This window comes from Felis catus, chromosome B4, assembly GCF_018350175.1.
Source record: "Felis catus isolate Fca126 chromosome B4, F.catus_Fca126_mat1.0, whole genome shotgun sequence".
NCBI classification, from domain to species: Eukaryota; Metazoa; Chordata; class Mammalia; order Carnivora; family Felidae; genus Felis; species Felis catus.
Window position 1 is genome coordinate 136,864,413 of NC_058374.1, and position 24,127 is coordinate 136,888,539.

At 59.5% G+C, this 24,127-nt stretch overlaps 1 protein-coding gene across 6 annotated transcripts in view; it reads left to right on the forward strand.

The window, feature by feature from the left end:
• The window catches only part of PARVB (parvin beta), a 102,239-nt gene extending 78,605 nt beyond the window's left edge, over positions 1-23,634 (forward strand). For 2 of the 6 annotated variants that reach the window (XM_045062489.1, XM_045062491.1), the window contains exons 8-14: positions 2,123-2,142; positions 8,110-8,171; positions 10,725-10,793; positions 14,551-14,707; positions 18,922-19,041; positions 19,288-19,360; positions 20,838-23,634. In XM_045062489.1, coding sequence (XP_044918424.1) covers positions 2,123-2,142; positions 8,110-8,171; positions 10,725-10,793; positions 14,551-14,707; positions 18,922-19,041; positions 19,288-19,313 — 454 coding nt within the window. In that variant the 3' untranslated portion in view covers positions 19,314-19,360; positions 20,838-23,634. The remainder of the gene's footprint in view (positions 1-2,122; positions 2,143-8,109; positions 8,172-10,724; positions 10,794-14,550; positions 14,708-18,921; positions 19,042-19,287; positions 19,361-20,837) is intronic. The other 4 variants (XR_002744055.2, XM_045062490.1, XM_023257578.2 and 1 more) reach the window with 4 other exon arrangements.
• The last annotated feature ends 493 nt before the right edge of the window (positions 23,635-24,127 follow it).

The window sequence follows — 24,127 nt, forward strand, 5'->3', positions numbered from 1 at the left end:
GATCTCTTTACGAGGAAGAAAAGGAAAAGGGGAACTTAAAACATTGGGCTTTTGTCGGGTGGGTATGCCAAAGTCTTCAAAGTTTTCTGTGTGAGAACAGAGTTACTCTCCAAAGCCTTTGGACTTTTATTCCCTATTTTAGAAGGTGATCTTAAAGAATGGAGAGAGGGGGCGGGAGGGAGGAGGTGTTCAGAATCGTTAGGGACCCCTTGTCCCTGCATCCGCTCTGTCGGAGAGGGAGCCACACGTCTGAATTAGAACTTGCCTTTGAGAGAGTGCCGAGCCGTCTCTTGCCTCTTAGAGAAAGCCAGAGGGCAATTTTTAAGAAGTCTAAAAGGCTTCAGAATCTATCGAAAATAGCAAATCAAATGGTAAATTTTGCGTGTGGCTTTTAGGAGCCCCCACGACCCCCCGTGAAGGAGCTTTAAAATTCACTTGGCGTTTGTGCCTCTCGACCAAACCTGTTTCAGATGAAACAGAACATTCGAGATTGATCTTCTCGGTGAACCCTCCTCCCGCTCTGTTCACGGAGTGATTAATTACCGTGTCACGAATTCACAGACGGTCTCGCAAAACTCGAGGCTGACCCAGGAAACCACTCCCGGCATGGGAGCTGGCGAATTGGGGAGTCGCTGCCCGGAGGCCTGATGGGTGGCCTGATGCGCGGCGTGTCTGTTCCACGCCCGTGGCAGCGGGGGGGAGGGGGAGAGGGGAGACCCCGGCCAAGGGCCGTGGTGCCCAGCCTGGCACCCCTAGTGGGCCTATGGTAACCAGCCCGGCCTGTTTGGGAGCCGCAGGGAGGCAGCTTGAGGGGAATGGGGGGGGGGTGGCATGTTAGTTATCCACAATTGTGTAGCAAGCCACCCCCAAACCAAGTGGCTTAAAACAACAGACACCGTATTTGCTGACAGTGCTGGATCAGACTGGGCAGGTCCTCATCTAGTCGGGGGGTTGGGGCTGCCTGGGTGGCAGGCCTCTGTCCTTCCATCTGTCCCTCGTCCTCACGGGGCTGGGCTTCCTACCTTCCTTCCCATTTCTTTTTCTAGAGGCCACGCTGAGCTCACCTCCTCCGGGAAGCCCTCCGCGGTTGCCCAGCAGGAGTGGCTGGCTTCCATTTAGTGCCCACGGGTACCCATGGGCCGTGTTGAAATGGGGGTTTATGAGGGCAGGGCCGTGGCATTTATTGGTACGGGGTGTTTGTTTCTTTATTTCCATGGCTTGCGCCTAGTAACTGCTCAAGAGAATGTTTGTTAAGTAAGACAGAGCCAAAGGACTTGAGCGTGGAGGGACTTGGGGACGAAATAAGGACCTCCGTGCCTCTCCGGAAGGTCGATGCAGGGGGAGGGCCTGCGTGCTGGAGGGACCAGCCTCTGTGCCTTGTGATTTCAGCGTCTGCAGGCAGCAATCAGGGCCCAGCCTGCGCTCCTTCAGGATTCTTCCGTGACTCCCTGAACGAGAGGTGTGCTTGCACCCTTGCACAGGGCGACCCTTGCGCGTTAAAGCTTACGGTTCAGCGGCTCCAGGAGACCCGTCTTCTACGGTTCAGCGGCTCCAGGAGACCCGTCTTCTGCTGAACCGTTCTCTCCATTAACCGCTGCCATGATGTAACTCCCCACCAGTGGCAAATGGCATCGAAGGGATGTTTTGAAGAGAGGTGGCCGTTTGCTGCCGATCGTGGGCCGACATTTAGAAAGCCACACGAGGGGCGCCTGGGTGGCGCAGTCGGTTAAGCGTCCGACTTCAGCCAGGTCACGATCTCGCGGTCCAGGAGTTCGAGCCCCGCGTCGGGCTCTGGGCTGATGGCTCGGAGCCTGGAGCCTGTTTCCAATTCTGTGTCTCCCTCTCTCTCTGCCCCTCCCCCATTCATGCTCTGTCTCTCTCTGTCCCAAAAAAATAAATAAACGTTGAAAAAAAAAATTAAAAAAAAAAAGAAATCCACACGAGCACCTGCCCTTTGTAATTAGAGGGGCAGAGACTCTATCGAAACGGGATTTACCTCTTTATAAAAAGCCCCTCAACGGGGCAGCGGGGGGCCGCGACTTCTGCGTTCCCTCCATCGTGGCCTCCTCACGCCGCGTTCTGAGCGACCCCTCTGACGGCTCCCTCTCTGTTCTGTTTGCAGGATGATGATGGGTCGCTTTGGTAAGTAAGCGTGGGGGTGGGGAGGCCCCGGGTCGCGGGCACTTTGGGGCGGTGACGGGAAGCTCACGCAGGGGGCAGGGCCGGCAGGACCCGGTGGGGTTTCCTACCCGTCGGCGGCGCTGGGTCTCCGAGGAAGAGTGTGTGGATCCCCCTGGGGTCTGTCTGCTTCTCCGAGATGCCACCGGCCGGTGGGATAAGAAGAGCGTGGTGGGGGTGGCGTGTGAAACGGGGCTGGCGGTGGGGGGGGGGGGTGTCTGGGATGTGGCAGGTGCTCTCTGGGACGGGGGGCGTTTCCAGTGGCCGTTCCCGGAGAGCTGTCCCCTCCCCTCCGGAAGCATGGCACGACCCTGTCTTCATCTCAGCAAGAGGTGTCAGATACAAGGACAGCTTGGGGCGGCGTTCGAACCCTCAGGGGTGGGAGGCCCCCAGCTTCTTCTCAGCCAGCCAGAGGCCGACTGAGTGGAGCTCCTTGCTTTGGAGAAGATTTCAAAACAGAAAGCCCTCCGCCCCCAAATCGCACGTTCTCCAGTGAGCACAGCTGTTAGAAGGAAAAGTGGAGGGGCGGCTGGGGGGCTTTGCGGGTTAAGCGTCCGACTTCGGCCCCGGACATGATCTCACGGCTCGAGAGTTCGAGCCCCGGGTCGGGCTCTGTGCTGACAGCTCGGAGCCTGGAGCTGTTACATCCTCAAGCTTTCTTAAGTAGGCCTTAAGCTGCCCCTGGGGAAAATCCCAGTCTTTGCTGTTTTTTGTTTTGAAGTAAGCAGTTCAGTCCTTTTTAAATGTCTTTATTATTTTTTAAAGGAAGGGAGAGAAAAGGAAACCCTCCGGTGCTGAGGGCAACGGGGCGACAGTGAGAGGAGCTCAGCCCGCAGGGCCAGCGAGGGCACCTGGGGCGGACACGTGTCATGGCAGCTTGGCCCCCGCTGCCTGGGCGGGGGACACAGTGTACCCTTGTGTCACCTCCCTGTCACTCCTGTGTGGGCTCGGACCTCCGTGGAACTGGGGAGGTACAGAGGTGATCCGAGCGGGCCCTTCAGACCGTTGTTAAGTGTCTTTGATTCTCTGTCACGTCCCTGTTTGGCAGGGGCCCAGTTGGAGGTTTGGGGGCCCTGGGGAGAGTCTGCTCGGCCGGGGGCAGAGGGGGTGGGAGCCCGGCCGAGAAGCCCCCGCGACCCTGCAAATGGCGCAAATGGGGTGCAGGACCGTGATGCCTTGGGAAAGGGCCAGGCGTCACAGTATGAGAACGGACCCAGCTGCTGTGCCGGTGGACACGGGGGACGTGTGAGCCTTCAGGGGCCACGGAACCACGAGAAGCTGGTGGAGTTGTTGCTACTTTATAGGCTCGCCCTGCTTAGGAAGTGCAAGCAGGCTATTAGCGGGGGACAGGCTGTTAGTTCCGCCCCCAGCTCCGGCTTCTGCTGGCGCAAGCTCCGAGGTCCCCTGGGTACCCAGATGGCAACCTCGGCCGCAGCTGGGCCTCCGCTGGCTCTTCTCCCGTGGGACCCTCGGGGTCCCCGACAGCCCTTGGCCCACCGAGGTCTGACTCTCCTTCCCCCCCCCCCCAGGTCCTGGTCCCTGGCTCACCCCTCGAGCTGGAGTCATACTTCCTAAAGCGCCCCCCAACCCCTCACTCTCCTTCTTACCCCCCACCTTGGCTTAAGCTAAAGCCACAGCCCTCGAAGTGGCCCCCAGACCCTCTCAGACCACCCCTTCGCACACCCCTCGCCTCCTCCCTGGCCGCCTCCCTCCCCCGGCCTGTCTGCCTCCTGTCACGCCCCCCCACCCCCACCGTCCAGCTCTTGCTCTTGGAATGCTCTCCCCCTGGATTCCCCCACGGCTCACTCCCCCAGCTCCTACCCAGGAGGCCCTCCCTGACTGCCCTGCCCCCACCCAGCCTGTCTCTTCGCTCCCCTCGCTGGTGCTCCCAGGGAGCTGCCCCTACCTGGCAGGCTCGGGGAGCCCTCGGCGCCCTCCTTCTGTGCCTTCACACGAGGCCTCTTGAACTATAAGCATCCTTTGGGCTGGAGCTGTGTCGTCCTCAGCGTGCATCCCCCTGCAGCCTCCAGCCCTGGGCTGCAGACCTGCCGGGAGCTTCCAGAATACCAGGTGGACCCTCCTTGGCTAATGTCTGCCCACTAGGCTTTGTGAGGGGGGGGGTCCTGTTCAGCACCTGTTTTTCACCTGGGCGCTCTGAGCTCGGGAGGGAAGGGGGTCGCCCTACCCCCCCCCCCCCCGCCAGGCCCCCCTCCCGTGAGTCACCACTGTCCTGGCTGAGGTGGGCTGGGAGGCCCTTCTCCCCAGAGGAGCTGGGAGCTGCTGCTTGGTCTCCATGGCAACAGGCTTGCGGGCTGCCTCTCCTCCGCGGCGGCCCCTCCCCTGCCCTGGGCTTCGGGACAGTGGAGCAGCTCTTCTCTACCCCCATCTCCTCCTCACCTCCCTCCCTTCCTGCCAACAGAGCGCCCCCCCCCCCGCCCCCACTGCAGCCCAACCGAGCCACCTGTGCCCCTCCCGGTCACCACCCTCTGGGGCTCCTCGCCCTGCCCGACCCAGTCCCTCTGAGCCTCCTTCCCAGGCCACGCTGTCTGTACCCCGCCCTGGCTTTCTTGTGCTTCTTTGTGCTTTCTGTTCCCTCTGTCTGGAATGCCCTTCCCCCTCCTCTTGTCCCAGCAAACCCCCGCTCAACCTCAAGGCTCCTGTGTGAGGCCTCCCTCAGGCCCCTGGCCCTCTGTCCCTGGGGGCCTCCAGGGACCAGGCCGATAACAACAAGGGGGGAGTGAGGAGAGCATCAGGTGATGCTGTGACCCTCAGCCTGTGTGCCGGGTCGCGGAGGGGGGGGAGGGCAAACTGGGGAGCCCACACCCCCACTTCCGTGGGCGGCTCGTTGACACCAGGTGGGAATGGGTGCTGTTTGCTGCAGTTTCCCCTTCTTTAGACAAGCCAGATATGCCCACTTATGTTTGAAAACTGTTAAACAGACAACAAATCGGGATGAAAGTCAGTCTCCGCGGGGGGGGGGGAGGTTGGGGGGTTGACCTTGGACAGACAGGGGCATGTCCTGGTTGACTTGGCCTCTCTCTGTGCCCTTTCTGGCTCCTTGTGGGTTCCCGCTCTCTTTGTGCTGTACCTCAGTTTCCCCGTCTGCCTCCACCCAGCCTGTGCCCCTCCCAGGGCTTTACCTCTGTGACTGTCCCCAGAGTCTGCAGAGGGACATGAGGCTGGGGTGGGGCAGAGAGGGCAGCTGGGACGCTGAGGCAGTGGGCTTGTCCCTCTGTCCTCTGTTTCATTCCTACTCCAGCCGTGAGGTGAGGTAGGGACTATCGTCACTCCCACTTTACAGAGGAGGAAACGGGTCGGGAAGGAAGCAACTTGCCCAAAGTCCGGGACTTTGAAGTCGGGCGCCCGGGATTTGAAACGGGATCTATTTTCATTCCCGAGGCCAGGCTTCCCTCAGGGGTGCGGCGGAGGCTGGCCCGGCCGTGCTGTGTGGTGTCGCCCCTGTGCCCCCGGTGCAGGTAGGGGTGGCTCAGGGGCGGCAGGCCTCCGCACCCTCCCGTGGCGCCCCTGCACGCCTTCGCTCCGTGAGCCCAGCGGTGGCCCAGCTAAATATACGCGGCTGACGTCAGGCTCCGCTCTGCTCCCAGGGTTTTTCTCAAGCTCCATTTAAAGTTTGTATTTTGCTTTGTAAAGATGTAGCTTTTCTCTTCCCCTCCTTAGCAGGCTGTGGTATTGAGCCTAATCTGATTTAAGGGATTAGAAAAATAACGTCCAGCCGCCTTCACAGAAGAGCTGGAGGAGGGGCCTCTGCAAGGCCGGGCCCTCTGGTTGCTGGTGGCTTTTAGGCAGGCGAAACCGGGTGGCCCTCTCCCCAAGCACACGCGCCCCGCCATGCGTGTGTTGTATACGTGCCATGCACACACACACACACACACACACACACACACACACACACACCATGCATGCATGTTTATATGCTACACACATACATGACCACGACACCCCCACGGGTGCTCATGTACACAACATACTCTCACGTGCACACACAAGCCCTTCCATCTCTCCCTTCCTCCTTGCCTCCCGCCTTCCCTCTCCCCACCCCCGAGGCCGAGGAGGTCGCTACCTGGGCTGGGCTGCGAGTTGCCTCCGGGCACCCTCGGCCTTGGATTTGGAGCGCTTTCTTCTTGGGGCCAGACCAGGGGGAAGGACTGGGCCGCCTCCCCCAGGAGACCTGGTTCTCTGGCCGGCTTGGGTGTCGGCCTGCCTTCTGATTTCTCCCTCTCTCCCCCTCCGTGGGTCAGGCCGGGCAGTCCTGAAGCTGGCCCTGGGTCAGCTCTGGTTCTGGGCTCCCGGCCATCTCCAGACAGGCAGTGGAGACTTCCTGCTCCCACCCCACCTGATCCGGCTGGGCTCCCCAGCCCCCAGAACGCCGTGCTGGGATTTGCCCCCAAGCCCGTGCTAGTAATAGAGGGCCTCTCTGCTGGCTGGGGTCCTCTGAGCATATGTTGCCCCAGGCACCTTCAGGGAACAGCTGGCTCCTGGAAGACAGAAGTCGGGGCCCCAGGGCCTTCCAGATGCCCTCCTCCCTTTCCCCCTCTATCCTGCCAGGGAACCCCCACAGCCCCGCATCCACTCTGAGGCCTCAGTCTCCCTGCCTGGGCTCCAGGGTGCAGCGGGCTCCGTCCTGCCTCCATGAGGCCCCTGCCATGGCAGCAGCAGGCTAGAACCAGGCACGTGGCCCCCAGCCCGCCCTGCTCCCTCTTATCCATTGAGAGCCATGGTGACCTGGCCTCCATTGGCCTTACGTCAGATGGGTTCTGTGTTGACTTGGAGGGCATGGCTGGGCTCTTGAGTAGCAGAGCGGGTTAGGGCTCTCCTGGAAGAAGGCAAATGGCTGGGACATGATAGAACGGGCCGCCTCAGGCCCTGCAGATGTCCCCGCGGAGGGGGACACCCCTGAAAGAATTGCTGGGGAGGGATTCTGGAGCCGGGTCTCTTGGTTGGTTCATTTGCTCTGAGGCAGTGCAGGGAACCAGCGAGAAAGGTGTTTCAGCCAGCAAGGAGTTGAGAGGCCAGCAGATAATTTCCAGCAGACACGTAAACATTAGATGTCCTTTCAAGTAGTGATCGAGTGTTACAGGCAGCCCACGAGGGTCAGAGGACAGAGAGCGGGTGTGGGGCCCTCTTCTAGATGTGGATGGTCGTGGAAGGCTCTCCGGGGGAGTGATATCTGAGAGCAACCTGAAGGAAGTATGGCAGGTGGGCAGCGGGTGCAAAGGCCCTGTGGTGGGCCTATGATGGAGGAGCGGCCTGGAAGCCAGGGAGGGTGCGTGTGTTGGGTGGGGAGGGGTGACTGTGCCTGCTGGATCCCGCGGGGCACGGGAGAGGGAGCGAGCGACAAGAAGCTGTTGGAGAGTTTCGGTCAGGGCAGGGATCGGGAGGGGCAAGAAATGACCCAGTCTACCCTTTAAAGGGCTCGCTGTACCTGCTAGGAGCAGGGATCGGAGGGCTGGGAGTAGAGGAGGGAGGCCAGGTAAGGAGGAGGCCGCCGCCACGTGAGGGCAGTGGGGCAGGCGTGGGGCTGGTAGCCGGGCTGGTGGGGAGATGCGCCCAGAGGCTCCAGCGACATTTACTGGTACGCGTGGCGAGTGGGGGGAGAGAGAGGCAGACAAGGATTCCTGGAGTCTGAGGATGTGATGGGGGCGGGTGTTCAAGTGCAGCCCATGAGTTCCATGTTGCAAGACAGAAACTGACTTAGAGGAAGCATCTTTTCCTTGATTTTGTCCCTCATCTGCGCCTGCCCTCGGGCTCTGGTGGGAATGAGGGGGATTCTAGGCGGGTGAGAGAGTCAGGGGGGGGGGCGGAACATCCCCGGGAGGCGGGCTCCGAAGCTGCCCGGTCCCCGGGGGTGGGCGGCCCGTGCGTTTCCATAAACCCCACCCTGTGTCTCTTCCCCTTCGCCTGTCCACGCAGAGCGGGACGCCTTCGACACCCTGTTCGACCACGCCCCGGACAAGCTCAGCGTGGTGAAGAAGGTAGGCTCTGGGCTGGGCTCTTTGCCTCTGTCTCTAGGCTTTTTTACAGCGTGAACTCGGTGCTGGGAAGAAGGTGGGAACACGTTTGCAATCTCTGAAATGTTTGCCACATGGATTGAAGTGTAATTATAGGCAAAAACGTAACTACAGTGCATAAAATTAGCACCTTTTAACTCAACATCTCCGCTCCCCAGGCGTCTTCCTGCCCACCCCGCCCGCTCCTGTGGGGTGAATTATCCCGCCAGTGCCACTGTGGTGCTTCGTTCCGACTCGGGGCTCTTTCTCAACGTGAGAATGTTTTTAAGCATGTCCACCTGCTGGCTCTTGCAGGCCTCGTGGCCATGAAGCTGTATTCACAACCTGCCCGGTAAACAGGCAGGCCTTTGAGCTGCTCTGTGCGTGCACTTGGCCCATTTCCCCCACCGCCACGCAGGAGTGCAAGGACGGGCCCCCTCCCCGCTCCGCCCCCAGCCCAGGCAGCCTGCGAGTAAGACCCTGGATATGGAACAAACCAGGCCAACCGAGACTGGAGTCAGGGGCTGGGGAATGACAGGTTCCAGGGGCATCCGCCAGGAGGGATTGTTCTCGCCCAGAAGGAATCGAGACCCAGCCCACTGGAGTTCTCTGAGCGCCTGCAGACGCCTCCCTCGAGGAGGCAGCGGGAGGGTGGATGCGCTTTCCGCCTTCCTGTGAAATCCAAGGAGCAATGGTTTCTGCCCTTGACCTGGGGGAGAGAGCGCTTTCTCTGGAACAATTTCCCAGAACAGGTTTCTTAATGCAGGACTTCTCAGGGCCTTTAATATGCTGCCGTGCATTGGAATTCTCCAAGAGGGGGCTGGGTAGGGAGCATTTTCCAAACTTGTTTGTCCATAGTGACATCTGTTGATCCATTTATTTTGTTAAATACGTTAAATTAAATTCCTATGGAGCCCACTTTTGGAAAATGCCGGTCCAGCCTGGGACCATGAGATTATGAGTTCTTGGAAGCACTTTGCAAAAGGCTGGCACAACCATCCCAGTGGTCCTTCTGGGGCGGAGCCTTCTTAGCATCCTTGGGTCACGAGTGGCCCGCCTTGGGGCCTCAGAGCAGTGCCCCTCCCCCCTCCCCCTGCCACATCTGGCCCCCAGCAATCCTGACAGAATCGTCTGGATGCACAGGGAGATTCAAATCTGGCTGCCCCATCTATCAACTGCGTGACCTGAGGCAGACGATAACCCGTACCTCAGTTTCCCCCATCTGTCAGGGCCAAGGCAGGACTCCCCTCTCCGGGGCTCTGTGAGAGCAGCATATAATCAGGTCCAGCAGAGGCCTAGCACGAAGTGTATCAGCTGTCGCTGAGTACGATGTGGTTAAGGTTCAACTTTCAGTAGATAGGCTATTCATTCGTTCTTCGAAAAGCCATAGTTTGGGGCCCTGGGGACCCCAGTGATGACCAAGACCAAATCCTTTTATCTGCCTGACACCTGACAGCTTCCTGCTTCCAGCCCGGCCCTTCCCCACCCCCACATCGAGAGTGGCCGTGTTAGTGGCTGCCCGTACCCCAGAATAAAAGCCGGGAGACCCTGCCCCCCTCTCCGGGGTCACCCCTCCTGCTCTCTTCCCTCCCGTCACATCCAGCTGCAGCCTGAGACCCCAGAGTGTTCGCGGCCTGGGTGCCCGCTCTGCCCACCCCCCACTCCCATCTCCCATCCGGCCTGCCCCCTCCCCCCGCCCACTCAAAGGCTCCCTCCTCTGACATCCTCGGCGGGCCGGGGGGGGGGGGGGTCCACACACCTGCCTCTGTGCCCAGCAAACCTTCCCGTCTTTCACATGCTCCGCTCTGGCTCTGGATTTCTCTTGTCGCCTCCACCAGCTGTGTAGGGAGAATCCTGCCACAGGCGTATCCAGGTGGGCCCCCCCCCCCCCGTCTTACAGTCTTCGTGTCCCCAGCGCCAAAGTGCCTGGCACGTAGCGGCTGCTCAGTAAATCTGGGGAGCACGGATGAGGACACGGCATCGTGTCTGGGGTGGGGCTGGTGTTGAGTCCCCATCGGCGTTGGGATTTGCTGGCCGAGAAAAGTGACAGGTGACAAGTTGTCAACGTTTGCTGGCGAGAAGTCGGTGGCCCTGCCTCCCTGTGATCAAGCTTACTGAAGTGTCCTGAAACTGACAAGTGTGACCCCTCTCAGCCTTTGGTCATTCGAGGTCACATCTAGGATACATTTAAAAACGTACTCATCTTCCCCTGACGGTGTTATCCTTCTGAAGGGCGCTGAGGATTCTTCTCGAGGATTGTTAACTACGTGTGTGTGGGGGGGGGGGGTGCTGGTGCTGGGGGGGGTTGGTGGATAGAGATGTGAGTTTTCTTCTCCAGCTGGGATAGATTTAGGCTTTATTCCATTAAAACTGAGGGTCGCTGTAAGAACGTATCATTTCCCACATGAGCCTTTTATTTTAGCAAACAGATTAGGGAAGCGTCTTACAAAGCCAGTGACGGCCAGTGTCACGGCCGTCCCGTTGGACGGGGGGTACATCTCTTGCTCACGGTTCCTGTCTCTCTCTCTGCCTTGACAGTCTCTCATCACATTTGTGAACAAGCACTTGAACAAGCTGAATTTGGAGGTGACGGAACTAGAGACCCAGGTGAGCAGTGTTTGGGTTGAAGCATGTGTCCCCATTTTCGGCCAGTTTTCGGATCCCGGGTGGGCCATGTGAGCAAGGCCGGTGCCACCTTGTTCGTCTGCAAGGAACGCCCACCCCACAGCCGGAAGAGCTGGCCCCCGCCGCTCTGGCCTTCTCTCGGGGCCTCTGTCCTAACTTCCTGGGGCTACTGGAAGAAAGAGCCCCAGACTGAGTGGCTTCTACCTGAGACATTTACGTCCTCACGGTCCTGGAGGCTGGACGCCCCAGATCAACGTTGGGAGGGTTGCTTCCTCCTGAGGCTGTGAGGGGGACTCTGTGCCAGGCCTCTCCCCAGCTGCCCGGCGGGGCTGCTGGTGATTCTTGGGTTCCATCGGGTGATAGATGCCTCACCCCGTCAGGTTATAGATCTCTGCCTTCATTGTCACATGGCATTCCCCCCGTGTGTGCGTCTGTGTGTCCAGATTTCCCCTTTTAGTAAGGACACGGGTTAGGTTGGATTAGGGCCCGTTCTAGTGACCTCATCTTTAACTGAAGTTACTTTAGTAGTGACTATTTCCAAATAAGGTCATGTTCACGGGTTCTACGGGTTAGGACTCCCAGCACATCATTTAGGGACGCACAATTCAACCCGTAACACCCTCTGAGTTGCCCCCCCCCCCCCCCGCTGAAGGGCATTTGCACGTGCAAGTTTTTCAGTTTAGAACATTCCATCCCCCACCCCCCGCTTCTGTTCTCCATCACCATCCGTATTGAGCAAGTGCTCACTGAATACCTGTCCAGTGAGTGTGCACAAAATAGGGCTTCTGCAGGAAGTATATAAAATATACTCCCCCACCCCGTCGGAGCTAATCACATAACGAAAATATGTTTCGAGGACTCAGCGGGCATTAAGCACAAAATATAATTTTCCCAGGATTAACTGGGTGCTTGAATTTGTGGAGTCTTTATAAAGTTCTCGGTACAGATTCCTCCCACCCACTGCTGATCCTCTTAAACCCCTGGGTGATTGCCTCCCTCCGTTCCTGTCTGTTTCTTTACCTTTTCTCATTTGCTTTCCTAATTAAAAAAGTAATTCAGGTTCATTGTGGAATGTCTGAAAATGCAGATAAGCAAAGCAAATAAAAATCACTCCTAATCCCGACACCCAGAGATCGCTGTGCTGAGGGTTTCGTTCCGGACCTTTTCTCTGCACGGCTGGCTAATCGTGGACAGTGCGGGTCCGTATGGGAAAGCCAAACGGCCCGTTTCTAATGAGTGTGTTTATTTGCGCGCTGTTTGCGGAGACATTCATTGTTGTTGCAGTTTACGGACATTGCAACCCTCGCCTCTCAGTATTTGCTGTTCGGTCCATCAGCAGTCCCGAAGTGTCCTAACATGTCATCCTTTGTCCCTCCCCGTCTGCCCCCTTCATCGTCTCCAGACCTCACTAACCACAGTTCACGGTTGATGTGTATCCTTCCAGGTGGCTCTTAAGCATAAATGTATTTTTTTTTTAACAACAACATATCATACTGTGCAGCTCTCTTGTGATGTGGTTTTCGTTACTTAATTTATTGCCGGCATCTTTTGGTTGGAGCCCGTGTGTGTGTGTGAGCCTGCCTAATCGTCCTCCCGTTGCCTGGTCTGTCTGTCCACACGCGTCGCCTCTGGGGACTGCCTTCTGTTCTGTCCTGGGGCTGCCGCCTTGCGCTGGGCCGTGGGGAGCTGTCTGCACACAGCTCTTGGTCTCCTTCCCTGGGACGCGCTCCTGGAAATGGGGCCGTTGGAGCAAAGGCGGTGACGCTTTGAGGGCCCAGGAAGGTTTGCACGCCTGAACATCACGGGCCGTGCTAGCCATCCCCGGCTGTCACTTCCCTGATGGCCCACGCACCGGTATCGGTCACCGGGCGTCCGGACTGAGACAGTCTCTTCAATTTGCATTGATCTTTATTTACTCAGTATCCCCCCCCCCTTTTCTTCCTATCACCACACTTAGCGTAGTATCTGAAAAGTATTTTTAACCACTCACTGGCCCAGCAGAAAAGATCACTGGCCATAGAAAGGCCCAGCAGAAAAGATCACTGGCCATAGAAAGGCAGGGAATTGTTTTCTTTTGTTGCAATGGAATCCGGGTATTTGTTTTAATGTTTTATTTATTTTTGAGAGAGAGAGAGCAGGGGAGGAGCAGAGAGAAAGAGAGAGAGAGAGGATACAAAGTAGGCTCTGTGCTGACAGCACAGAGCCCAACGTGGGGCTGGAAACTCACGAACCGTGAGATCATGACCTGAGCTGAAGTCGGACACTTAACCGACTGATCCACCCGGGTACCCCGTTTTTTTTTTTAAGTTGATTTATTTTTGATAGAGAAAGAGAGAGGGAGCGCCAGCAGGGGAGGAGCAGAGGTGGGGGGCAGAGGATCCAAAGTGGGCTTTGCTCTGACAGCTCAGAGCCCCAGGCGGGGCTTGACCCGCTCAGTCAGTTAAGCGTCCGACTTCAGCTCAGGTCACGATCTCGCGGTCTGTGAGTTCGAGCCCCGCGTCGGGCTCTGTGCTGTCGGCTCGGAGCCGGGAGCCGCCTTGCGATTCTCTGTCTCTCCCTCGCTCTCTCCGCCCCTCCCCCACTCGTGCTGCCTCTGTCTCTCTGAAAATAAATAAACTTAAAAACAGTTAGAATTTAGGAACTTCCGTCTCACATGATGACGTGAGTTCCGGGAACAGGCGGCGGCGATGGTCGCACGCGGTGCGAACGGACTCCGTGCCGCTGAGAAGCGGTCAAAATGGCAGATTTCACGTTATGTGTATTTTCCCGCCATGAAAGAGGACGAGTCCACAAGATCCAAACAAAGAAGTGTCTCGTTCCAATAGGTGCCGCGGCCTTTCGGGACAGCACAGGCTCAGACACCCGGAGGCTGGGGTCCTCACAGGGCTGGCCCCGCAGGGGACCCAGCAGGTCTCGACCCTTCAGAGACGCCATGTCTGTCCTCTGTGGGGATGGCCAAGACCCCCCTCCCTCTCCCCACCCTCCCGGGGCCTCCTGTGCCTCTCTTGTCCCCTTGCCCTCACTGGTCTCGGCTGCTTTCTCTTTCAAAGCTGGAGCTGCTCCCTGGCTTATTGGGGTGGGGGAGGGCTGTCTGCCAAAGAGGGGGGTCTTTTGTTCTAGATGCCCGGTCCCCCTGCTGTGGGGGCAGGTGCTGCTGGGCCGGGTGGCAGGGAGAGGGGCGGGGTGGGGGTCTTGAGTGAGGGCCGCAGCCCGACCCAGTGCCACCGGCCTTCAGGGCCCGGCTAGGTGCCCGCGTAGATGGGCACACGGGAACTCTTCGTCACCGGGGCTCGAGCGTGGGAAAGGCTTGTCTGGCGCCGTGAGCGCAGCTAGAAGAAGTTGTTCCGTCAGCTGCCAAGGTGAGCGGGCGGAACGGGGCAGCAAACCCCACGCCAAAGCGTAGGGCCCCCCGCCCCTCACGGGTGGGTCACGGCAGCGGCTGACTCACCCCGCCGGGGCCGCCCGGCCCGCCCTCTCGTCCGCATGCCAACCCTGAGAGATGGGGGCAGTGTTCCCCCAGGGGCAGCGGTGGGGGGCGGGGTCTAGCAGCCAGGCCGTCCGTTTCTAGCGCCGTGGCCCTGACCGCGTGGACGTGCTGCAGCCCCAGACACCTGCACGGCCCCGTCAGTCCTGAGCCAGACGCTCTGCGCCCGGGGCCTTCCCCTGATGGCGGGTTCCGGCCCCAACGAGGGACGGAGCTCTTCCCTTAAGACGTCTTCCTTCTCTTGAACGCGTGTAGAAGGTTCGCCCACCCCGTGTACGGCCCCGAAACCTCACCGAGTGCTTCTCTGCAGTTCGCAGATGGGGTCTACCTGGTGCTGCTCATGGGCCTCCTGGAGGACTACTTTGTCCCCCTGTACAACTTCCACCTGACCCCAGACAGCTTCGACCAGAAGGTACGTGTGTGCTCCCCGTCCTCCGAGTGGCCCGGGAATGTGCTCGTTACCAGGGCATCTCTGGCCCCAGCTGCTTCCCGGGTGCCGTGTTCAGCGGGGGCACGAGGTCCCACGGGGTGGCTCGGGCACCGCTGTCCCCCGGCTCCCCGTTCGTAGGCAGTTAACTTGCTTCTGCTTTTTTCCCATTAAAATAATAGGGAGGGGCATCTCGAACGTGTGTGAGTGTGTGTCCGTCCTTGTGGATTGTTTTCTAGGAGAATTCCCCAAATAGGATCGTTTGGCTCCAAGGACCTAACCTTTGGGGCACCTGGGGTGGCTCGGTCAGTTGAGCGTCTGACTCTTGATTCCGGCTCAGGTCACGATCCCAGGGTCGTGGGATTGAGCCCCGCGTTAGAGTCCGTGCGAGCGTGGAGGCTGCTTGGGATTCGCCCCTCTCCCCGCCTCGCGCTCTCTTTCTCTAAGATAACAGAAAAAAGGGGCCCAACCCGTGAACGTGGGCCGCCGCGTCCCCTGTGTCACTGCTGTTTGCGGCCAGGCGTTTTTGCCTCCTGCTCAGGGCTTCCTGAAGTTCAGCCCCTCCAGACGGCGGCTCGTGCGTTGCCTCGCGAAACTTGGCTTGCGGGGCCGTTTAGATTGCTTCGGACTCCCAGGCGTCTGTCATCTTATTTTCCCAAAGCGCTAGACCCGTGAGTCAGAGAGGCGGACAGCGCCAGCGGGTGACGGCGGCCAGGGAAACATCCGGCGGTGGGGCCGGGGCTCATCAGTCCGCGTGCTTCTGGCCACCTTGCAGGCCGTTCGCTCGCGGCCGAATGTTGTTCCTGCCTTGCTGCCGAGACGGACTCAGAGCAGAGCAGAGCAGAGAGGTCCTGGAACGTTTGAGCCGCGCTGAACGGAGACAGCAGGAGCAAGAGGGAGCGAGCAGAGCTCCCAGCAGGAAACAAGGGTGTCTGTGCTGTTGTTCCGGAAACGAGCGCGCAGATCACTTGCTGAAGAGGCTCCTGCGTTCCCAGGCCCGACGTGGCTGGTCGCAGACGCGTTGCTTTCTTTGTTCAGGTTCATGACGATGCTGGCACGCGTGGTTAATTGAGCCAAGTGGCTGGAACCGGGCTTCTTTCCCAGCTGAGGCTGTGCAAATGGCCGGGGCACCATCTCCCCGGCCCCGGTCTTACTCCCTTTGAAACAGAGAGGAGAGTTTCTGTTGGTTGCTGGCCTGGCCTGGGAGGTGTGAGAGGCCCGAGTGGCCGACCGCCTTCGCCCCTGCGTGAGAGCCGTGAAGGGAAGGCTGTGTCAGGGGACGGCGTCCGGCACGCTGGGAGCCCCTTCCCCCTCAAGGAGGGGGGGCCCTGGACGCAGCTCTGTGGGCAGGTGGAGCCCACCTTGGGGAGGATGCTGGAATTGTGGTGGATTCTTCTCTGGCACCCCTGCCCTCCCCCGGATCCTCTCCCTGCCCCTCCTGGGGAGTGATGGTCACCACGGCAGCCACTGGCAAGTTCTTTGTGCACTCACTGTCTTTATTAGCCTCCTGGTCATCAGGACCAGCTCACGGGCAGTGGTGTCTCCCACGGCATAGACTTGAACTCGCTCTAGGCTGGTCCGCGCACCCAAGCTCTCCAGCACTGCGTGTAGATGGGCAGGTGGGCCGGGGCTGCTGGGGGACCACCCACAAAGTATCCTCTGGGGGCCCAGACTCTGTGGGGCGCGTTTGCTCCAACCCTGAGAATGTAGCAACTCTGTATTTCCAGGACGAGGGTGGCGGGCGCTATGGTTCAGTGAGCAAAATGAGAGATGTATCAAGGGCTGCTCTCCCCAAGCAGAGTGAGGACCTGTGTTTTTCAACAGTCGTACTGGATTTTAAAACATGAGACCAGACGGCTCAGACCCCCTAGGCTTCTGCACACAAACAGTACCCTTTGAACTGAGCCGTCGGTGCGACCAGTGGCTTTTTGTTGTTGTTGTTTTTTAATTGTTTTAATGTTTATTTTTTAGAGAGAGAGACAGAGACAGAGTGTGAGCCGCGGGAGGGGCAGAGAGAGAGGGAGACACAGAATCTGAAGCAGCTCCAGGCTCTGAGGTGTCAGCACAGAGCCCGACGCGGGGCTCGAACTCACGGACTGTGAGATCGTGACCTGAGCCAGAGTCAGATGCTTAACTGAGCCACCCAGGCGCCCCTTTTTGTTCTATGATCTTCCTCTGTGGTGGCCACTTTGCTGAGTACCCTGTGCCCATCAGTTACCTTTCTGGAAGATTCCACGGCATCCCTTTCTGTGGGGACTGCAGTGCATCCTGGAGATTCAGCGGTGGTTCTTAACAGGCGTTCTCAGAGTGCTCCTTTCCTTCTGTCCCCCCATCTGATTGTCTCCCTCTGGACAAGGAAACAGAATCTCAAAAGGGCTGAGACACAGCCCAGGCTCACACAGTCAGCAGGGCAGAGCTGGAAGAGCCCACTCCTATTCTGGAACCTTCTATTCCTCCGTCACTTGGCCAGGTTTTCAAAAATCCTTTGAATTGCAGCGAGAAAGGATTGCGGGGCGTCCTGGCCGTGTGGAGGGCTCCCAGGGGCAGCGTGGGGCTTTGGGGCACGGCTGTTAGCTTTTCTGTCTGCCCCATTCCAGGGGGCCCGGGCTCAGGGGGGGCTTCTCTGCGGGTAGGAAAGGTCAGTGGCGGCGACGGCGTGGCTGAGACGAGAGTAGGGTGGTGGTGACTTCCTGTCTGGCGGTTTCCTCAGACTGAGAAGGAAGCGGGAGGAAACTTGCCCTGCTGAGCCCAGTAGCTGCAGGGAAGGGGGTCTGGGCGGGAACTGCTCTTTGTAGGAGCACTTTCGAGGAGCCGTCTCTCTCTCGCTCGCGCTCTCTCTCTCTCTCTCTCTCTCTCTCTCTCTCTCTCTCTCGGAGTCTCGGGTCAGGTCCCGCTGTGTGGCGAACGGGGACACTCGTCCTGTTCGTTCCCGGCCTCTGCTCGGGAAGGACCCTCGGGCCTGGAAGAGGCCGTGAGAAGATGTCCCGAGTCGGGCCGATCGAGGAGCCTTCCAGACCCAAGTCTTCTTCCTGTCTCTCCCTCTCTGCCACCCTGTCTCCGTCGCGACTCCAAGCCTCTTGTGCCCGGGTGGAGTAGGTGGGCTGGACAGTGCCGGCCAGCGTGGGAAGGGGCACGGATCTGAATCCTGCCTCCGACTCGTCCAGCCCCGAGCCTCGCTTGGCACAGGCCTCCTAACCCATCTCAGCCCCGGGGCCTCCTTCGCAAAGTGGCCGGGACAGAGCCCACAGCCCTCCTCCGGGCCGGCTCCGTGCACCTCGGGCTGGGCGTCCGACATCCGGAATGGCCTGGGACCCTCCGGCCCCCTCCATCTGGCCATTTGCAGCCCCGCCCAGCCCTGGGTGTGAACGGCCTGTCCCCTCATTGGACCCCTCCCCGCACTGGATGCCTCCCCACACCGGCCCGTCCCCGACCTGGGCCCCTCCGCCTGCCAGTGCTGCTGGGGGGCCCTAGAGGCCCCTCCACGGTACCCCCAGGCTGCTGTGGGTTTGCCAGCTGAGGGTTATTTTGTCACACATCTATTTCCTGGTTAATTATTAAAACTAAGTAAAATGCTCATGTTTCTGGTTCACTTACACTGAAATCCTGAAGGTGTTACTGTGGAAAAGATGTTTGATTACTCAGAGCCCCGGGGTCCTTTCCAGCTCTGACTCTGCTCTGTGTTTTATTTTTGGTGCCCCCTCGTCCGATCTCTAACAACCTTTGCGCTCGGGAGACGGCTGGCTGTGTTTTGGTCACCCTGCGTCTCTGGGATCCAGGTGGATAAACACAGCAGACAGGGTGTTATTGTCAATCTCTTCACGACGTGTTAGCAGAACACAAGCTTTCAGCGTCCTTGCGGGCCGAGTGGGGCCTTTTCATTTCGGGAAGATTCCACGTGGGGGTGGGGGTGGGGGCGGGGTCCGCCATCCTGTGACATCCAGCAGGTGGAGGCCAGCACCCGGGGGCCCCGCGGCCTGTCACCTGCAGCCACCATTGTGCTGGCGTCAGTCCCAGCAGCGTCCCCAGTGCCTGCCCAGTGCCTGGGCCACCGCTGCCCCCGAGGCCCGTGTCCTGCCCGGCTACGCACACAGGCTCTGTGTGTGAGGCCCTCCCAGCACATGGTGGGTGGCCGCTCGGTGTGCAGGGCTGAGGGCCTCTGGGACGTGACTTGTCCTCTCTGCGCCTCATTTCTAAAACAGGGTCACTGCCACTTCTCATCGTGTGGCCCTCAGCAGAGCCGGCCCTTGGGGACGCCCGAGCCCTTGAGGGCGGGTTTTGTGCCTTCCCCCCCTGCACCTCTGAGCTGCCTCTGATCACTGGTGAGGGCAGTGAGAACCATCTAGTAAACATCTCCACCCTTCCCTGCTCCCCCGCCCACCCCGTGCCCTGCCCCTGCCCGCCCGTGCCCTGCCCTGGGCCGCTTGGGTCCCAGGGGATGTGCCGACTCCAGGGCTCCCTCTGGCCGCGTTTGTTCCCACCTCGTCCTTTCAGAAGGGAAGCAGCAGGCAGCGGGCGGGCCTGGGAGCGGCTGCAGAGCCTGACCCCTGCTCTTGCTTCCTGGGCAGGTCCACAACGTGGCGTTTGCCTTTGAGCTGATGCTGGACGGAGGCCTCAAGACCCCCAAGGCTCGCCCTGAAGGTAATGCCCTGCCCCCGGCCCTGCCTACCCCAGCCCCGGTGCCCCCCCCATGCTCGTAGCTTCAGGGACCAGGACCCGGAGGACTGTGCTGGTTTTTAGCAGCCCCTTGACTTGGAGGGCGTGGCCTCCGCCCACGAGCCTCAGGACCTTTGTCCCCCTGCGGGTGCCAGCGCTCCAGCTGAAGATGCTCTTTCCTGCCTTGAAAGGATATTAAAAGCTTGCTGCAGTCAGATGACTGTTGGGTTGATGTCCCTGACGGCCGGCAAAGGGCAGGGCTTGTGAGCAGGGACGAGGCGCGATCATGCCGTGTGGGGGTCTGAATAGCCGCAGGGAGGCCCGGGGAGCCGGTGGTGTGGCCGCCCGAGCAGGGAGCCTGGGGGACCAGGAGCGGGCCTGGTGCCTTCCTCGGACCTGCCCATTCACAGAGGGCATCGGGCCTGTTGGCCGCCTCCGGCTCGGTGGCTCCTGACCTCCCGTCGCTGCAGCCGTGGCCGGCGGTGGGAGGGTGCCGGGGCCGAGGCCTCAGGACCGGGGAGACCCTGGGAGCCCCGGGTGTCGGTGGGAGCCCCTGAGTTCATTCTGAGGGTGAACCGGCAGGCAGGCCGTTTCTCCTCTGCGATTCTTGGTCTCCTGTGCCAAACGGGAAGGCGGGGGGCGGGGGGAGGGTTATGCCGGCGCCCTGCGCTTGCCTCCTGCTCTGACAAGCTGGGCTTGGAAACGCTCTGGGACTCCGTGTAAGGACAGCTGTTGGCTCACGGCAGCCCCTCAGCCTGCCTTCCGTAAGAGATGCTATTTTTGCTTCTGGGGTTGAGTCCCTGCAGGGGGAAAGCAAGGTGATCGTGCTCTGGCCCGACAAGGGGCTTTTGCATCCCCTGCCAGTTCTACAGGGGAACAGGACTGGGGCCCAGAGCAGGGATGTCACTTGTCTGAGGTCACAGGGCAAGTGAGAACACCCAGGTGCCCAACATCCAGGAGGACCGGTCCCTTTCCCACCAAAGAAGGCAGCCTAGACTTAGTAGGCTGTCGGATCCTCCGAGGGTCCTGCCGTGGGCTACCCCCGGCCCCGTCGCCTGACCTCGAGGGGGCAGGATGGAGTAGCAGCCCCTACCCCGCCCTGCCCCAGAATGCCCACCGTCGGTCCTGGCACCGGATGGCCCGTGGGAGTTGGACCCAGCAAGCATCCTTGGCTGTTGGAGACCCCACACCACGTGGACACCACTGGTCCCCAGACCGGCCTCGCCGCAGACTCTGTCCCGGCCATCCCAGGCGCTCACTGAGCGGGCAGGTGGCCTGGGGGCCCCTGTGGCAGTCTGTGTCTCGGGACGGCGCTGCCCAGGGCGTCCCGGGTGTGGTGGCTGTCGGTCTTTAAGCCAAAGTGCTCCGCTGTGGACGCAACAGCTGCCCTGGGTGCTCCTGTGTGCTGGCACTCGGGCTCAGGTGTCCTCACCCCGCCCACGGTTTCTGTTTCCTTCCGCAGATGTGGTAAACCTGGATCTCAAGTCCACACTGAGGGTCCTTTACAACCTGTTCACCAAGTATAAGAACCTAGAGTGACCTCGGAGAGCAGCGGAAACCCCTGTGCAGGGCGGGGAGGCCCGCTGGCTTCCCCTCCGAGCCAGGGTTATCCCCGCCCCCACCCCCACTCCACCCGGCCTTTTCGGGTCGTTGCTCTCAAACTTCCTTGTGCAACTCCTGTAACCGCAGCGGGCAGGACCCTTGCGAATCCGGGGTCCTGCGCTCCTCCGGTGCCCTGGTCGCACCCACACCTCCCAGCCCGTGGGAGGGGCACCCTGCGATCCTCTGGACCCAGCGATGAACCGCCCCGGGCGATGAGAACAGCATCAGTAGCTCTGCCCGAGCCGAGACTCCGCTGGACCGTTCTGGGGGAATCTCCATGGAAGCCAGACCTTTTCCGTAAAAAGCATTTTACGGTTTTAAAAACTGCTTTTAAAGTCCCAGAAGCTTTCGATGGAACAGGAGGGCCTGGCCGTGTTCTGCTTCTCGACCGGTGTTCTTTCATTCACTTTTTGCATGAACATCCAAGACCCAGATGACCCGCTGCCGTGGTGTGGGAGGAAGGATTTGCTGAGGCTATTTCTGTATTTCTTTTCTTCTTCTTCTCTTTTTTTTTTTTTTTTGTGACAGCCAAAGGGGTTGTGTTAGGAGCTACACCTGAAATGTTGCTCCATCCATCTCAGAGGCCCTGTTTGGGAATAGATGCGTTTTTCAAACTTCTAGAAAGGGGAGTCTATCAGCTTGCCAGGGGCTTCTAGAACAAGGTGCCACAGGCAGGGGGCTTAGGCAGCAGAAGTGGGTGGTCTCCCAGCTCTGGAGGCCAGAAGTCCCAACATCACGGTGTTGGCTTATAGATGGCCGTCCTCCCCCCTGTGTCCTCGTGTCGTCGTCCCTATGAGTGTCTGCGTCCTGATCTCTTATAAGGACACCAGTCATAATGGATTAGGGCCCCCCCATGTGACCTCATGTTAACATATGGACCTCTGTATAGACCCTGTCTCCAAATACAGTGGCATTTTGAGGTACTCGGGGTGAGAGCTTCAACGTACGGATTCCAGGGGACACTGTTCAGCCCTTAATGGGGGGATATGAAGTGCTCCTCCCCCTCCTCCCGAGTGTGGCTTTCTAGAACCCTGCTGGCCTCTCCCGCTGGTCGCTTGGTGCCACCCGCCCTCCTCCCCTGTCCACCTTGGCTCAGGAGAGAAATAGGGCCGTCCTGCTGTCCGTAGGCACCGTCGAGCTGGTGTGTCCTACTAAATCAAATGCCAGTGCTCACGGCTCACAAAACGGCTTAATATTCTGGCTCAGCCCCGCTGCTTCCAGGCTGGGGCTAGTTTCAGAATCGCCGTTTTGATGGAGGTGGTTTCCCAACGGGGGAAAGAAATAATTAAAACAGCATTACCTTGGTTCCTACGGATGCAGTGACATTAAAGATCCACGTTGACAAAATAGCCAAGGCTGGAAGGTTCCATGCTGACTTCGTTACACGCCTAGAATGCCAGCATCCTGAAAGCCGTGGAGACCGGTCGTCTAGCCCCGTTCACAGGCAGGCTTGGCGAGGGTGATCCCTGGGGGCTGAAAGGGGGTAGGAGTGGGGACACGGGATTTGGAAAGCACACGACCTTGGGGTTTTCAGCCCCGACAGGCTCCGCACCACGAAAGGGAGGAAATTGCCCTGGAAGGCAGGGGGGCTCCGCGTTCCCAGGCGACAAGCCCTCTTCAAGCCCTGTGTGTTTCTGGTCGGAGGGTAAGAGGGATACTAAGATCCGGGTCAACTATGAACAGGCACCTTGGCCTCACAGTGCTGACTGCTGAAGGTCGTGGGTCCGGCAAAAGATGTCATCTCTCCAAACCGGTTTTATTCGAGTTGGATCAGGGGGGTGGAGGTGCCTTCCGCACACCTGTAAGGGGCCCTGGAGCTGTATGCACCTCATTTCCCTCCCTTCCCCGTCCAGTGAGAATTGGAGTTGAAAGCATGGCCTGGACATTTGCACGGTGGTGGGGGGGAGGGGTGCAGATGTGAGGCGGAGGGCAGGGCACCTCTGGGGACGGTCCCCCCTCCTCTGATCAGCCCCATTGGCCACACTGGGGCATCTTCTTGGGGTGACTTGGGCAGCAGAAGCAACTTTCCTTAATCCCGGAAAGTTCTGGAACCCTTCCTCAAGTGACCCACATTTTCAGTGAATTGTGTTTCCACGAAGGAGGCCCCTCCACAGGAACTAAGGAAAAGCCAGCTCGTTTTCGCCCGAGCGGCGATGGCTCAGGGTCTCCGGGGGTCGGGCGGGGGTGGTGAGCTGGTCACCTTTGATCCTTCTCCGAGTGGCTTTTGTTCGCGCCCTCCGCCGGCCACGGGGAAGCCGCCTGCAGCTTCGTTTCCCTTGTGACAACCGCGGGGTATCCTGTAGGCCGAGCCCCGTGTGCCCCAGTGTCCTAACTGCATGTGACAGAGAGCTGTGTTTTAAAGGAACCAGATGCTTTTTTCAGCCCCTTCGTGTGCCAGTGTTTCACAGTCTTTTTAATTGTTTGAAGCCACGTCTGTTTTGGGTTTCTGGATATTAAAGAAAAGCCGCTAAAACCCTGGCTGTGCTGTTATGCTGCCCGCCTGGCTGGCCGCGGGAAACTGAGGCTTTTCCTGAGTGCCGCTGGCCAGCATCCTCTATGCAAACCTGATCTGTCCTAAGCCGGAGACGCGTCAGGAGGGTGCCAGGAAGTGCCAACAGTGTGCTGTTATTTATTCCAATAAAGAACTCTAGAGCGTGGGGCCGTGCGCTGCTTGTGTCTGGTTCTGTCCTGCGCTTAGGGGTCATCGGTTCGCGCCAGCCCGGTGCTGGGGGCTGGGACACACACAAGCTCCAGGAGCTTCCGATCGGACCAGGCCTGCTGGACAGCGGCGCTGTCTCAGGGGGTGGTGTCCTTACGCTGCAGGGCGAGGGACCCGGGTGGCCCTCGACGGTGGCCGAGGGCTCGTGCTCCACGCTGGCCCTGCTGTGAGCCTTCCCTGCAGAAGTCACGGGGTGATTCGGGCACCTCGAAAAGAATCCCCGATTGCCGCCCCAAAGAACCCAGGCTTCGGAGAATTGCCTGGTCCAAACCCGCTTTGTTCCCGTGTGACTGCTGGCTGGTTAGTTCTCCCTCGCTTTCCACGGTGGGAACGTCCCTCCAGTTTCCCTCCCTAAAGAGCCACCTTCCTTAATCCCAGGTTCGGTTGCCTGTAACTGGGGCCGCTGTAGTTGCTCGAGGCAGAAAGGAAGC